The sequence below is a fragment of the Leishmania donovani genome, chromosome 36, assembly GCF_000227135.1.
Source record: "Leishmania donovani BPK282A1 complete genome, chromosome 36".
In the NCBI taxonomy this organism is placed as follows: Eukaryota; Euglenozoa; class Kinetoplastea; order Trypanosomatida; family Trypanosomatidae; genus Leishmania; species Leishmania donovani.
In genome coordinates, this window is record NC_018263.1 from 2248059 (window position 1) to 2264108 (window position 16050).

The following is a 16050-nucleotide window of genomic DNA, read 5'->3' on the forward strand; positions in this document are numbered from 1 at the left end:
TCGCTGTGCACTTACCGAGAGAAGGGCCGGTGAGGAAGGTGGTCAAAGTCCAGCGATGCCACACCACGGGCAGAGAGGAAAAGCAGCGTAGATAGGGAGGCGACAGAAAAGGGAGGCGAGGGGGGGGGGGAAGAGAGGAGGAGGGCGGGGGCGCTAGCGAGTACACAGAGAGAGAGAGCAGGGGGGCACCGGGTCCTGTGGTGCGGAGGAGCAGAGTGGGTGAAGGAGGAGTGCCTACACACTGCCTTTTGACGTTCCCGTTTCTTTTTTTGTCTTGCGTCTTCACTACGTCGCGGCGACTCCCCAACGCCCACCCCACCCACAGAACGATGCGCACCGACGGCAAAATTCTTTGACACGCGTCGACTTGTCCGTGTGCTCATTGTCTTTTCGCCTCGCGCCTCGCCTCCGCTTTCCATGAGCATCACCGTGTGCGTGAGGGACGGCAAGCACGGAAGGAGCGATTGTGAAGACAAAGCGATGCCGCCTGCCGATGTAGATGATTGAGGAGGGGAGAGGGAAGGGGGGGGGGAGATGAGGTAAAGGCGTGGGGGACGGGGCCCCGCAATGCCATCCGTGAACGTCACGCGTCCGTGACTCTTCCGCCGCACCCCCTCCCACACATCCTCGCAGGGACAGACAGACACGCACAGAGACAGCGAGATAAGACTCCAATCACACACACACGGGACACTGCCATCAAGGACGTCAAACCTACAGCTGAGCAATGGCCTCCATTACACCCTTCACAGAGCCGTTTGCTCGATCCAGCTGCACACGGACGAGCCGCAGTTGCTCCTCGCTCAGACCCTGCAGGTCTGTCACGCTTTCAATTGTAGTCTCTGTTACGTGAACCAGCAACGCTGCGTCCACCTCGTCGGCCTCGCGCTTCCGCTTGCCGCGCACTGCCTTGCCCTTTGCTTTTGTCGCCTTCCCCTCCCACGTGGCAGATGGTGGCTCAGCGCGTACCTCTGCTTCGCACAGCATCGTCGCCGTGAGGCCGGAGGCAGGAATGCGCAAAAGGCGGGAGAGCAGAGCCGCAGCGTCCAGTGCATCGTCGAAGCGGCTCTCCTCGCGCATCGCGACGAGAAGCGACCAGGCATTGCGACTTTTCGCTTGCTTTCCGCCAAGCAACGCTCGCACCTGCTCGTAGGCGCTCATTATGCGCTCGTTCAGCTGCCGCTCCACCGTGCGTTGCTGGTCTCGCTTCTCTGTATGCGCCGCATCTCTGCGCATCTGGGAAAGCAAGGCGCGTAGCATCGGTGCCGAGAGCGAGGCACGCAATTCGGCTGAAAGTTGCTGAAGAAGTTGGTCATCGCTGACTTCGCAGGCGGTGCTCTTCTCGCCGGTGCCGTTATCGAAGGGGGGGCCAAGCTTGCCTGTGGCGCCATCGGAAGATTTCGACCCCGGCACAACGTCGCCGGCACCATTGCCGCCAGGGGACGACGTCGAAACGCCCTCTATCAAATCCACGTACGCGGCATAGGCCGTGTGGCGGTTCACGAGCTCTAGCCAGGCGCGTTGGGCAGCCGCGGTGCCTTTGCGCTGAAGAGCCTGTTGCAAGTGCACCGCTGCTTCTTCCACAGAGATCACGTGACTCGCTGTGAGGTAAAGGCGCCCACGGAGCCTTCCGCCACACGGGGTTGCCTTGCCCCGTACAGGCGATACGGTCTGATGTAGGATAGAGAGAGAACGCGGCCCTGTTGCGCCACTGTGAGCCGCATCATTGCCATGGGCAAGGGGAGGCGCGGAGCCGTGCCACGCCGGTAGCGTCCAGCGGACATGCACCAACTCTGAAAACGCCATTGCCACCCGCGCGACATCATCCACTGTGCAGGTGAAGTGGCCGTAGCGCGTCACCGCGTCAAGCCAGCGGTCATCAATGGCGACGCTGTGTATCGGTGGCGCGTGACCCGCCGACAATCCTTCGTGCTCAGGTGTTGGGGACACCGCTTTCCCGCTAAGCCGGTTCGCATCGGCGGAGGAGACGCCTACGCCGCCGTAATGAATCGCGCCGAGCTGAGCCTTCTCGATCAGGCTTACAAGGTACATGCTGTGCAACAGCTGTGCCAGGCGCGCGTTCCAGTTGCCGCGATGAGTCGCTCTGGAGGCCGCCGCCGCGGTATCTGATGCCTCCTCCGAGACCTCGATAGGAGGCGACTCTGAGATTGGCGCCGAGCCCACCAAGGTGCGCACATATTCGGACACAACAGCCCCGGCACGCCGCGGCGCGAACGCGGCAGAGAAGGACGACATATGAGGAAATGTGCGGCGCACAAAACTATTCCACGTGCTTCGCAAGCGCTGACAAACCGGGGCCGAACTTCCAAGGCACGTTTAACTGCCACCAGAGGCGACGTTATGTGCGATGTAAACAGGAGTGAGGTGATCCGTCGCGTATCTTTTCTTGTTGGCGTTGGGCTAAGGGTGGCCACGCAGATGCGCTCCTCCATCTCCAGTCGGGATGAGGGGAGAGAGAGTAGGAGCACAGTGAGAGCGTACACGAATACGCGCGCACAGGGGCCGATTTATGTGAAGAGGGCGTGCCTATCTATGTACCCCTTTCGATGAAGTCGTCTGTGGCGGAAGGGTGTGTCTGTGTCTGCTCCATGCCCGGTAACAGCGTATGGAGCATGTGCACGGATTCCGAGACACCCCAACCAAAGAAAAACACACGCAGAGAGAAGACAAGGACAAGCCCGAGAACGGTGGCGTGTAAGCGCGAAGGCAGTTGTGAGAAAAGCGCAGAGGAGGAGGGGGGGGGGGTGGGCAGAGGTGCGCGGGAGTCAAAAAGGTACGCGAAAAGCGTGAGTGTGCGAGCCGCACCGAACACATGGGAAAGTCTCGCGACGCCCTTGGCCATGTGCACCAACTACGCGTGCTGGTAGTGGTGCAACAAAGAGGAAAGGAGGGCGCAGATACGAGGCATCGAGCACTTTCCCAAAATAAACAACGGCAACACGGGTGCGACGACTGCGGTGCGCGCCACTACTGTGTCGGCTCTGCTGCAAGCCAACTCGCAGCCCATTCATTATTATTTTCTCACTCGCGCGCGAGCACACAAGCAAAAAAAAAACGAGTAGACTGCAAGAAGAGGCTCGTGATGTCCCTGACCAAAACGACGCTCAAGGGTAAAAGCCACAACAGAGAGAGAGAGAGACACTCTGGAGTGTGGGGGGGGGGAGGGAAAACGTAAAATGTGGGTGCGAGCGAGGGCTTCCCGCCACTCATGAACACTACTACGAAACACGACGACGTACTTTAGAGACATGAGGAGAACGGTGAGAACACAAAGAAAAGAGTACCCACGCAGACAAAAGGAAGAAAAAACGGCCCTCACACAGACGCTTGCGAGTACACGCAAGCCCCGCCGCATGTCGCCTCAGCACTCCCTGCGGCTGAGAAGAATCGGTCTTGGAGGGGGGAAGAGCGGCGGGGTACCTGTGGACAGCGCTTTTTCGTTTTCTTGTCTGTGTGTGTGCGTGCGTGTGTGTGTGTGTGTGTGTGTTATAGCTCGAGTGGGAAGCACAAGTAGAAAAGGGAAAAAAAGAAAAACGAAGACGAGGGGCACTGAATTTGTGCGCGTGCACACACAGATCTATTCGAGATACGTACGCGCGGCCCGCTTTCGGCAATGCGCGCGCATGTCCCCTTGTGTGTTGGACGAGCGAGGGGAAGAGGGGATGAGAGGCAAGAAACTCACACGAATAGGCAGCGGAACGACTTGCGCACGATGCCGAGTCACTGATGTCACCTCATCGCCCCACGCCTACCCCGCGCACGACTTCTGTGCATCCCACTTGCTTTGTCAGTCTCTACGCGTGTACGTGCACGTGCGCATGCAAGCACGTCTCGCACTTGGACGCGGCGCAGGCCAGTAATCTATGAAGCCACATAATCCCACAGGGCGATATGTGCCCCTTTATTCGAGACACAGAGAAAAAACAGGCGCACGCTCTCACGGAGACAAAGCACTTGCCATTAGAAGCCGTGTGCTGCTGTGTGGGAGTATCTTGCACGTGGAAGCGTCGCAGGAGCGACCCTGGGAGTGCGCGTGTTCCCTACGAGGGAGGGGGGGGGGCCTTCAGGGGAGTAGCGAAGACGCGAGGGTGTCTTTCGTCGGCCTCACCAGTGCATGCGAGCAAAGATTCAAAGAAGAACGGCGTGGCCGCAGGATGCGCAATGTGCCGTCCGTGCTCGGGCAAAGCCCGCCAACTCCCCTTCAGGGAGAGCCCAGCAGGGAAAAAAAAAAAATTCGGCCCGCTCTTGGCCCTTCGGGGTGTGGCGCAAAGCAACGGTAAGAGGGTCGACGGAGAAGAGCACGTAAGAGGGCCGTGCGCCCGCGCTCACCTGGTGCGATCTATCTATAGCAAGCACGGAAAAAAAAAAAAAACATGTCGACTTCGGGGGAAAAAGAGAGAGACTACCTCACAAAGACACATAAAAGGCCCAATAATACAATCGACAAGAGAGGACGGAGAAGACAGACAGACAGAGAGAGGTACAGAGAAATCGCCTCCCCTCATCGACATTGTCCAGCACCACCACCACGGAAACGAGCAGACACCGTACTCACCCGAGCGTGTTCCTCGCAGAGCTCTCTCTCTCCCGCAAGCACGTCCGTGATTTTTTTTTTATTACTCCACGAACAGCCAGACGAAGCAAAAGAAAAAAGCATGCGGCCCTCTATGCGTCAGCGAACCTTGAAAGGAGAGAGGAGGGGGAGCGTGGACGTCCGGCCACCCAACCAGACGCACCCAGAAGAGCCCCGCTATAACACGCACGACATCGTCCACTGAGGACAGACGCGCAGCACCACCACCCCCTTCCTTCTACTGGACATGGAACACGAGAAGTGCAGCGAGGGAAGGGTGAGGGGGTTAGACAGGTGGCGCAAAATGCATAGTTCGCCATGAGCGCGATACCTATCATGCAGCACCGAGACACCGGGGGACAGGCACCGTCACCTGGCTGAAAGAGGAGTAAAACAAGAGGTTCGAGCAAGAAGACATAAAAAAGCGCCACAGCAAGACATAGACTTCAAAGAAAGAGGACGTTATGAGGGGTGCGCGAACATGCCCCCCACCACACGACACAAAGTTGCCTCACTTCTTCATCGCCTCTGCCACGGCAGCAATACGGGCCTTTGCGCTGCGCTTGTCATCCTTCACGGAGGTGCGCGTCCAGGCCTTGGCGACATGAGCCATCCGCGTCGAGCTCGGAATGTCACGCAGCAGGGGAAGCAACGCTGCGTAGGTGGCTCCAAAGGGGTTGCTGCTATAATACGGAGGCACCTTGATGTCCCTCTGCTTGATCGTCAAGGATTCCGAGGTCTTGGGTGCCGCCGGCGCTGGCGAGGGGCCCGGCGAACCGTGCTTGGGGTTCTGGCGCTTGCGCGCCGACGTCCTCACGGCAGGCGGATTAACCTTCGACTTCAACCCCGTCCGCTCCTCGAGAAGTTCCGTCGCGCGCGCGATGCGGCGATTCAGGCCGTTGAGGGAGTGCGTCTCTGTCCACAACGCCTTGATCTGGCGAGTGCCCAGGATCTTGGGATGGTTTGGAATGAGCCCGGTCATGCGCATGTGACGGTAAAACTTGATGTAGGGGTTCGCGCGGCGACGGGCTGCGCTAGCCCTCCTCTTAGTGGGAGTGTGCCGCGGCCTTGGCTTTGCCACGGCTGCGATGCTCGTCTTTCGAGTCCGCCGCTTCGAGGCGGTGGCCTTGCGAGCCGCGTGCATCGTGCGCGCCTTCGGCTTGCTTGCAGCCACCGGCTTCGGTGCCGACCGTTTGGCAGCGAGGTGGCGCGCAAGACGCACCTTCACAGAAGCTGGTCGCTTGGGCACCTGACGCACGGCGCGCATCCTCCGCGCCCTTTTCAGCCTTTGCGCCACGGCGCTTCGGGAGGGTCGAGCCGCCCGTGCCCTTTTCGCCCCTGTCGCTGTGACACGCGGCTTCCTCGACTTTGCTGTCTTGCGGCTGCTTCCAGCTGCCGAGCTCTTTGCAATCTTGCGGGTGCCGCGCTTAGAGCGGCGCCTGGTGATCTTGTTGCTCATCTTCCTGGAAAACCCCTTCCCGCGTTTCCGGTCCTTCTGCAGCAACCGCACAGCCATCTCGACACGCTTCGGCACAGAAAGTGAGCGCTGCCGACCTGTCATCACCCACATGCGAAGCACTCGCTTGAGGTTCGCCCTTGTGGAGGGGAACTTGGTGCGCCGCATCACCTCCGTCTGGAAAGCGGCGAAGGGCGTTATGGCTTTCTTGCCTTTCTGCTGGCGCTGCTTCAAGTGAATCGCCTTGCGCTTCGGAGCCGTGGCGCGCGCCAGCTTTGACCTTGACGGTGCTGCCTTCCACTTACGCGCAGGCTTTGCAGTCTTCTGCAGTTCTTTGGTGATTTCCTTGCCTTTCCTGCGGTAAATTCGCAGTGCCGCGGCAACACGGGGTGCAGAGAAGCGGATGCCATACTGCGGTGCCGTCCTGTGCCACAGGACGGCAGCCGTCTGCATTTTTCGCGCCTGCTCCGTGTTTCTGAGGGGCGAGTAAACGGCCTTGTAGAAGCTAGCAAATGGTGGCCGCTTGCTCACCAAAGCCCGCATCGATCTCGAGAACATCGTGCGTTGTGGCTTGGTTGTTCCACAGTTGCTGGTGGTTGGCTTCCGCTTTTCTTTGAAGTTTTTTTGGTGTACGGGTGCGCGTGCGCGTTCGTGGTAGTCCGCAAATGGAGGACCTCGAAGAAAGGTCTGCTCGTGGGAGCGGGAAGGCGGGGCACGCCGAAGAAGAGGTGAAAAAGGAAGCAGACGGTGCGTTGTGGAACGGCCAGGAGAGAGCGCGCAGCGCAGGGAGAGGCAGAGAGTGGTCGGCAAACGCAGGAAGTAGGATGAGGGAAGGACGATTGGGGCCCGAGGACGGCAGTGAAGAGAAAGCGGGCGGCGAGACACGGCGATCAAATACCAATCTACCTCGACTCTTTCGCGGACAGGTACCACAACAGATGCTGCTTTCGCACTGACTGCAAGCCGGGTACGATGTAAAACGCGACCAAGTGCGAAAAGGATGCACCGACTGCCAGCACATGAAAGCGGCTAGGAGAAGGAGGGGGACTGCGGCGTCCAACATGTGATGTGTGTGTGTGTCTCGCTCTTGGAGCGTCAGCCACCGAGTCGTTCAGAGCGTTCCATGCGCCCCTTTCGTTTGGCAGCTACTACTCTTGTTCGGGTTCCCTCCGCAAAGTGGGATGCTCGCGTTCGCCTTTCCTTCGCTTCCGAAACAACACGGAAAAGGTGGCCGTGCGTGAAGACATGCGACAAAAACGCCGTGCAACTTTAGTCCACAGATACACCCTCTGATGCACAGCGACGCACGCGCAGAAAGAGAGGGGCGAAAAGAAGTATGCGTGCAAGTTGGCATGTGTGTCATTTCCGCAGGTTTGCCTAACGCGTCCTCGTACGGCTGTCGGTGTGTACGTTTTCGCTTTTCCTCCTTTTTTCCTACGTGCGTGTCGGTGTGGTTGTTTGCGCGCAGAAGCGCACGGTGCTGGCGCCAGCGTACTTCAGCCTCCCTTTCACAGGATAAAGAGAGCAATGCGAGGAAAAGCAGAAAGAGGGACAGAACGCATCACCGATGCGATGAGCCTCTTCCCTCATTCCCATCTCTCTCTCTCGCCCGCCCGCCCGCTCTTGTGCCCGGTACAAGTTTCCATCCGCAGACACAGATGCAGGTGAAAACAGCAACCGAACAGCACGGTGCACGCCACGATCGACGGTTAAAAGGGGGAGGGGGAATGAGGGGATTGGAGGGGGCCGGGGATGGGGCGCAGACAAAAAGCGAAAAAAAAAAAGAAGAGCCGTACGGGATGAGGCGATGGAGGTGGAAACCGAAGGCGGCTAGAAAGAACAGGGGTGCGTAAGCCACATCTTCTTTGTCCTCACTCCGCCCTCGGTCGTTGTCGCTTCGCGCGTCTGTCTCCCTCTCTTCTCCACACCTTGCGCGCCGGATCGCCTTGGAGTCACCCAAGGTGGGAGACGAGGTAGAGGGTGACGGGATGTGTGAGTAATGTGAGGAGTTCGAGCAGCGAAAGGGAGAGGAGCGACGGCGAGTCCGCCACCGTTCCCTCTACACCCGCACAGAGGAAGAAGTGAAAGCGTAAGAAAAACGAAAAGCTAGGGTGTGTGTGTGTGGGTGTATGTGTATAAAACGCAACCGCTCCAGACGAAATCGCAAACACGTACGAGCGAAAAAAAAAGATGTGTGAAGCGTGAAAGTGAAGCAAGGCGGAGAGGTAAGAGCGCTGATGGCACACTGACCAGGGTCCTCGTCGATGACCTCCCTGCCTTTGCGGTTTAAGCACTCGTGCCCGTCGCTAGAGAAGCGGGTAGGAGGCCGTATGAACGCGTGCGTCCGGCAGAGCCCCCCCCCCCCACACACACACGAAAAAAAAAAAGAAAGAAAAAGAAGGCAACGGCTGCGAGCACAGCCACCACCGCATAGACGTGTAGGGGACGTTTAACAGTGAGCCAGTCCCCCCGACCCAAGCGCAAATGTCGTGTCTGCAGCACGGTCGCCATGCACCGACAAACAACTATATATATATATATATAGATATCTACGCAGGTATGTATTTATGTACGTATCTATGTACATCTACCAGGATACCTCTCAAAAGGGGCCACATAAGGAATCAGAGGAAGAGAGAGAGAGGACGGCGGCGCAGAGGCGGAGGGTTGAGGGTGAGAGACAACAACGGGAAGAACACGTCTGGCGTCTAGTCGCGGAAGGAATACAACCGAAGAGCCACCGACGCAGAGAAAAGCTGAGAGAGAGGGTGAGGGGGGTGGGTGGGTGGAACACAGAGAGTGTACAGAGAGACGGAGGGGGAGGGGGAGAACGATAAACAACAAAAGGCAAAACAAAGACAGCGCCAACCGGATCTGGACAGAAAGACAAAGAGCGAGAGACAGAGGAGGAGGGGGGGGGGAGTGCGAGAGATACATACATGGATGGAATAGACGCTGTGATGAGGGTGCGGCGAAGGGGGTGAGGGGATGGGGACATGGGGAGGGGATGAGGGTTAGGTTGCTTTCGCATGTCGACAGGGGAAAACAGAAGGAAAAGCAGCGCGATCTGACGGGGAGACGAGGAGACGACGAACCACAGGAGCGGCCCGCACGTATCGAAACCGACTGCGGTCATAGAAGACGCGAGAGAGAGGAGTTTCGCAGCACATCAAAGACACTCCGTTCAGGGACTATGTTGTATGAGTGCGTGGCGCGCAGACGTACACACACATTCGAAGCTGTTGCACTTCTCCTACCTCCTGTTTCCGTTTCACCTCTATGCGCCGCGCACGACAACGCGGCCCTCGTCAGAGTTGCGTGCCTTCTTGTCGGCTGGTGTCTCGATGGAGCCAAAGGGCATCTGGGCAATCAGCTGCCACTCCTCTGGAACGTCGAATGCGGCGCGCAGGTCCGCCTCGATTAGCTCGTTGTAGTGCTGCAGCGACGCGCCAATGCCGTCCTGCGCCAGCGCTGACCACACCGCAAACTGGGCCATCGCGGACGATTGCTGCGAAAAGGTCGGGACGTTTGCGGCATACCTCGGGAACGCCTTCTGCTGCATCTTGATGGCTGCGCCATCCTCGTAGAACAGAATGGTGCCGGCCCCCGCGGCGAAGGAGTTGTTCACCTTCATCTCACTCTGCGCGTACTGCTCCTCTGATGTCACCTTCTTGAGCGCCGCCTTCACGATGTCCCAAACCTTTTGGTGGTCCGCGCCGAACAGGATGACGACAGTGGAGCTCTTGATATTGAACGAGGAGGGGCATTCACGAATGGTGCCCTCGATGATCTCGATGACCTCCTTGTGGCTCTGTGAAAGCTTGTTGCCCAGGTTATAGATGGTGCGGCGCTTCGATAACGCCTCGATGAAGAGCGCAGAGGACTTGACGGGGACGGAGTTGCTGCCCTTGCCGCTGGCACTGCCGTGGAAACCTTCCTTAGAGGCCGTGGACTTTGTCGAGAAGCAGCGCATGCCTCGTGGCGATATGAGTTACCGGTGCAGCCGGGAGAGTGACGGGAGGCAAGCGGACACCTTCAACAGAGAGATTCGCACAGGCAGAAGGGCGAGTGCCGCGCCGAGGGAACGAGAAAAGAAATGGAGAAAGGAGTGGTGCACGCACACGCGCACACACAGAATGGAAGTAAAAATGCAAAAAAAAAAGGTGCAGCGTGCGATCTGCTGTTGGCCATTGAGGCACTACAGGGGTGGTGGGGGTGGAGTTGTACTCGATGAAGGGGTGGAAAGGGAAGGAGGCCGGAGAGATGGCATCCGTGCGCAGCGCACACGCGCGGAATGCGCGCGAGCGCAGCGTGTCCCACAAAGGAGAGGGTCACCACGCCCATGAAGCAGTTTCCGCAGCGATGAAGGAGGTGTCGAAAAGACAAGAGAGAGGAGAAGCAGTCAAAAAAGGCAACGATACCGGTGAAGGGGCGCTAACCATGCAAAGACGCGAGGGAGGAGGTCAAAGGAATCAGTCGCTACCCGACCACTCGCCCGTCGAGGGGGAGGCGGTGCTCACCGTTCGGCACAGTAGCAGATGTCTAAGGGGAAGACTTGCCATAGCTTCGCTGATCCTCCTAGCGTGTAATGGGACTGCAGAGTGAACGCTGCCACGCGAAGTCACAAACATCCGAAGTGAAGCATGGCCCTTTCCTAGCCGCCCTCGGACTCCTCTTCGAGCCTCTACCTGCATGACAGAATGACGGAGCGCAGGTGGCCGTGCACGTCCTCGCAGGCAAGCCGCCAATCGAGGCAACGTTCGCTTGTGAAACAAGAATGGAATCGCAAAGAGCAAAACAGAGGGGCGCTCCGAGGCGCGTGCACGACTAGTGAGCCACGACATGCGCAGAGCACGAACCAAAAACGAGAATCACGACAAGAGAAAAAGAGATTCATCAGAGAAGCTACATCACTGCTACAGCGCGTCGGCAGTGAAGAAAGGCGGGTGCAGAACAAGAAACACTCGTGAAAATTCGAAGGCGCTTGTCAAACTGGTCGCACAGAAGGTTTGGCGCTGCCTCCGAACCTGCAACGGAGCAGCGCAGCGCGCTGGTGGATTCATTGGCTCTTCAACTTGCTCTAGGCGAAAAAATCGAGTAGCGAGACGCTAAAAGGTGATTGGCTGTGAAGCCAACGGTGGTCGGGGGGATGCGGTAACGGCCGCGGAGCTGTTGACCCCTGCTGGCGGGGTCGGCTGCTGCTGTGTTAGCGAGCTAGTGATCGTGGACGCAGCCTGGGTGCTTGTGCTATCTGCCGCGTTCGTCGGAGGCGCGGGCGGTGAGGACAAGGCTGCGGGGGCCGCCCCACTCAGCGTCTGTGGCGACTTCGACTCCGCTGTTTCTGCTGCCTGCGCTTTCGCGGCCAGCACCTCCGCCAGCTTGGCTTTCCCTGCCTGTAGCCGGAGCTGCCGCTCTTCTTTTGTGAGCGAGCGCCACCGCTCGCCAATAACGCGCATTCGATCCTTTGGCGCCAGGTGGTGCAGGGAGGCCATGTGCTCCTTCACAAACACCGCGTAAGGCGACCCTACACCCCGCTGGGAAGCTCTCTTCTTGATAGCGAGCGACCCGTCTGCGCTTGTCTCTGTGACCTCGTCCATCGCAGCTTCCTCGGCTAATTTCCTGCGCGCCGTCCTCCGTGACTTTGGCGCCTTCTTTTTCGTCTTCGACGATGAGCCCGAGGCGGGCGCGGTCGGCTTCTTTCGCACAGGTATAACCGGCAGAGCCGGTGTCGCTGGCTTCATGGAGTGGGCGTTGTTGTACTGCTCAGTGCGCCTCTCTATCGCCTTCCTGGCGTTCTCCGGTAGCGACTCGTAAATTTGCAGCAGTTTCACCTCTTTCTCACGAGGACTGGCGCCGGTAAAAGCGGGGTTGTCCTTCTGCTCACGCGCGAAGAGCTCGTAGGTGGTGAGGGGCTTGAAGTAGGCAGCTGCGCGCTCCAGTGCTTCCTGGCGCAGCTGCTCGATGGACGCCTGCTGCTTCAGCGCTAGCAGTTGTTCTTCGGAGAGCTTTTTGAAGAGCTGAGACATCGCCCTGCGCCGCTCCGTGTGTGTTAGCTCGCGAAGAGACATGTTCGTGAGAAGCTGCTCGCGGCAGAAGATTTCGAATACCTTCGCCCGCCCCACGCTGCACCGCAAACCGGTGATACGCAACATCGCCGAAAAAGCGGAGAGGCAGCAGGTGGCCGACTGAGAGACTGGGGGGAAGGGAGGAAAGCAAAAGGGCGATGCACGCGCGTACACACGCAGTCACAATCACACGTTGGACTGCGGTTAAGCCTCTGTTATGCACGAATGAGCTCTTGGTGTCTTGATTACGTACCTCTCTACAGTAGCGATAAAATCTATGACGGCCCTTTATGCCGGAGCTGTCGCTTCAGGAATTGTGTCAGCCTCGTTCGCGACGGAAGGCGTAGTCCCACGGCCAAGCAAAAGACGGACTTGGTGGCGAGAGTGAGTGTGTATGTGTGTGTGTGTGTGTGTGCTTCGCCAGCTCATTTGGCGCCGTAGTGAAACGATCGACGGCCCATGAACACTGTATACGTTTACGTGCGTTCTTTGATCTTTTCATGCACGCACGTCTGCAGGCGCGCGGCCGCACGCACTTCTTGCCTTCACACCGAAGCGTTTTGATCGAGTTTCGCGCGGCGTGGAAAATAGGGATGGACGGGGGGAGGGACCAGGTAGGGGGAGGGGTGAGAATGTGATAAAAGCGCCGACGAAGGGAACGGGAGGGATTGCACCGACCATCCTCACACGGGCACAAACCGACGGAGAAGAGCTGCCATGTGCGTGCGGGGAAACTCCCTGAGGAAAAGTAGCGGTGGCTTACTGTCATCGCGGCTCTCTTCCTCTCTCTCCGTGGGTGCGGCCGTGTGGGTGGGTGGTGCCTTCTCGAAGACGAAAGCGTGTCATATGCGGCTGCGTTCCCATAGGCCACCATCCCTGTGACGATGGAGGCCACAGGTTTGGAAAGCCAACCCGTGTCACATGTACCGGACGCAGCACAGCACACAGACGCTGTCACTGTTTCCACCGCGATCTGAGGTCGAATGCGGTATACGTCACTGGAAAAAAGTATGCATTCTTTCTCAGTGTTTCTTTCTTTTCCAGGGGGGGGGGACTTCATTCTAAGGATGGCGTCTAGACTGAGGAGAAAGAGGGCAGGGGTGTGAGGGGCGGGGGAAGGGGACAGAAAAGGCCGGACGGTCCTACAACCATGGAGAGCTTTAGATGCTGCAGAGAAAGCGAACGCAGAGAGAAAAAGAGGCTCACACAAAAAAAAACTGCTTCCGCGACAACGGAAGAACTACTCGAGCGCTCGAAAGGGGGACCATGAGCCCTGTTGGATCACGATCCAAAGAAAAAGAGGAACGAAGCGAAACCGTGCGAAGCACGACAGGGTCGCGCAGAGAGGAAAATAACAATCAATGTGCTGAATGGGGTGGAGAAAAATCTCTCGCGCGCCATGCGCATCTGCGTGCTGTGGGAAAGGATGCGCGCTACTCTCTCTTTCTCCACCCTCTGCGTCACCCGAGATGCCAGTCCGCATGTTGCACCTCGCAGCTCATCTTGTTTGGTTCCTCTTCTAACCACCTCTTCTCTGCTTTCCTCCTCTTGCGCCCTCTCTTCCTCAGTCGTCAGTGACGTGTACAGCAATTACGAGCTTTCCAGTCACAAGGTCCCTGCGCAAGCAACGCACCACCAAGACATACGCTGGCACTTGCCCGCAGAGAGCAGTCCTTTGTGTCTGAAGTGGGTCAGTGGGAGCTGAAACATGGACAGCACAACTCGGACGGGCGCCCTGGAGGTGTCTTCTCTCCCGCTTCCTGCCTGCAACTCTCTCTTTCCCCTCTCGAGCGCGCAGTTCATTCTACAAGCTCCTTAAGTGCCTGTTGACGTTTGCAGCGATACGGCGACGAACTGCAGTAAACAGTCGGAGGCACGCGCACCCGCAGCGAACGTGGATCTCGCACAAAAAAAAAGGCGTAGACGCTGTTGATGAAGCAAGAAGAGGACTACCGCTTCACAGGGTCGTGTGTATAGAAAGACACACTCGCACGTTGTCCCGCCCCACCCACCCCACCCATCATCCCCTTCGCTGCTTCCACGACACTGTCGAAAACTCGACAGCAAACACGAAACAAGAAGAAAAAAAAACGTGGCGACATGCTCAAAAGAAAAACTTTGTGCGTGGAGAGAGAGGCGAGGATGAGAGAGAGAGAGTGCGAAGAGTGCCCATGGTCCGTTAACAGTCGTCCCCCTCTTCTTTCCCTTTCAAGAAACTATCGAGGTGGAAAGTATAGATGCGCATGACACGGATTGACCTAGTCGGTCGAGCAGGGCTCAGCAAAAAAGCGCACGCATACACATATATACAGACAGACTAGCTCCGCTGCCCCTTCCTGTCCACGCACATGCTAAGAAAGAAACGTGCATGCATACCTTCCTCTCACATCCAACAGAGAAAAGACAAACAACACGGGAAAAAAAGGCAAACTCAGCGAGAGTCTTCAGTGTATGTACGCGTACATGCGCACACTGCATCTATGGCCCGGGAAACGGTAACAAGCACGCAAAAAGATAGAGACAAAAAAAAACGTGGAGTAGACACAAGTACAAGCATAAACGGAATACGAACTTTGAGAGTGGAGAAACAAGACATGTCGATGTCAGCAAGACGAGCCACGTGCGATACAGGGTGAGGTGAGGGAAGGGGATAAGGGGGATGCAACGTCCGGGATCAGACAAACGCACGAGCAAGAAACAGTGACGATACTCGACCGCGGGCTAGGTGTCGGTGCGGCTCTGCTTCAAAGCTGCCGCTCCGTCATGGTCAAAGACACAATCCTTGCAAGCGCGTAGCCATTCTTGTTGCTGTTGTTAGGCGCGTTGTCCAGGGCATGTTCTGTGGGCAAGCTCCTTCCCCTCCTCCCCCCTGCCCTGCATTCGCCAAGACCACTTCCGTCCCCTTTCACAGCTTGTTCTCCTCCTGCACTCAGCTGCTCTGCATCGTCTTCCATCAACCGCATAAGCGTTCTCGCGTGATCAGCTTTGGTCACTATGCTCTGCAGGCCTATTTAGGGGTGCGCGCGTTGTGCTGCTTCCACAACTTTGCCACAGCCTTCATGCGGTCGAGGTGCGGCAGCTTCTCGAAACGGCCAATATTCGCCTTTACAAAGTTGGCGTACGCCGACGGCGCGCGCGTAGAGCGCGGCTTCTTTTCCCCCTTCACCTTGGTCTTCTGACTCTTGTGCCTGAAGCTGGTCCACGCAGCGGCGCGTTTGTCAAGGGCCGCCTTGTCGCTCGCACTCAGGGATTTGTACAGCTTCGACGTCATCTTCCCGCGGTCGCTCACGGAGAGGCCCTTGAGCTTCGGGTTGTTCTTCTGCTCAATCATGAACATGGAATACGCGCCGATGGCGAGCCGCCGAGGAACGAAGCGGAGCATTTCGTTGATTTCTTTTTTTTTTTCGCTTGCGTGTGGTGATTTTGCTTGATGTGGAGTGTTTCTAAAGGTGGGGCGGATGTCGACAGCGCGAACTTCAAAGCGAACGAATGAGGCGAGCAGGCGGCAATGATGAGGAGAGAGAGGGGGCAACTCGGCGCAAAGAAAAATAAAGCGAGTGCCAGCTAAGTGGGCGGAACACGGGTCACGTCAGGCACCGCGGAGGCACGAACGCCGACACGAAAATACACAAAAAAATCACAGAGAGGAAAGGGGCACCGGGGAAGATACACAAGTACGAGGAGAGATTTTGTGTAAGAGGCCTGCAGTGTCAGTCGACATTCGATGAAATCGCAAGCACGCGTTTCGTTTTTTTTTTTTCGGTGGCCGTGGTGAAGGGGAGGGGCGTGGGTTTTTTTTTGAGTGCACGAACATGATGGCAGGGACGTGCGTGGTGGACCGGGGGAAAGAGTTCCGTGAGCGACTGCCCGCTACGTAGCCGGCTACGTGCGTGATTTGCAAAGCTTGTCAGCAGAGCCGCACTAGTCAGACGGGC

At 57.7% G+C, this 16050-nt stretch overlaps 5 protein-coding genes across 5 annotated transcripts; all 5 read right to left on the reverse strand.

Moving 5' to 3' along the window:
* Positions 1–714: 714 nt before the first annotated feature.
* Positions 715–2052, reverse strand: LDBPK_366060 (hypothetical protein, conserved; the record flags this gene model as incomplete). The annotated part of the gene is made up of 1 exon (XM_003865670.1): positions 715–2052. The coding sequence occupies one exon, from the start codon at positions 2050–2052 to the stop codon at positions 715–717; it is 1338 nt and encodes a 445-aa protein (XP_003865718.1).
* A 3053-nt stretch (positions 2053–5105) lies between these two features.
* Positions 5106–6608, reverse strand: LDBPK_366070 (mkiaa0324 protein-like protein; the record flags this gene model as incomplete). Its single annotated transcript, XM_003865671.1, has 1 exon — positions 5106–6608. The coding sequence occupies one exon, from the start codon at positions 6606–6608 to the stop codon at positions 5106–5108; it is 1503 nt and encodes a 500-aa protein (XP_003865719.1).
* A 2719-nt stretch (positions 6609–9327) lies between these two features.
* Positions 9328–10023, reverse strand: LDBPK_366080 (hypothetical protein, conserved; the record flags this gene model as incomplete). The annotated part of the gene is made up of 1 exon (XM_003865672.1): positions 9328–10023. One exon carries the CDS (start codon positions 10021–10023, stop codon positions 9328–9330), a length of 696 nt encoding a protein of 231 aa, XP_003865720.1.
* Positions 10024–11158: 1135 nt separating this feature from the next.
* On the reverse strand, positions 11159–12202 carry LDBPK_366090 (hypothetical protein, conserved; the record flags this gene model as incomplete). The annotated part of the gene is made up of 1 exon (XM_003865673.1): positions 11159–12202. One exon carries the CDS (start codon positions 12200–12202, stop codon positions 11159–11161), a length of 1044 nt encoding a protein of 347 aa, XP_003865721.1.
* A 2920-nt stretch (positions 12203–15122) lies between these two features.
* LDBPK_366100 (kinetoplast-associated protein, putative) lies at positions 15123–15497 on the reverse strand (the record flags this gene model as incomplete). Its single annotated transcript, XM_003865674.1, has 1 exon — positions 15123–15497. The coding sequence occupies one exon, from the start codon at positions 15495–15497 to the stop codon at positions 15123–15125; it is 375 nt and encodes a 124-aa protein (XP_003865722.1).
* Between the last annotated feature and the right edge of the window lie 553 nt (positions 15498–16050).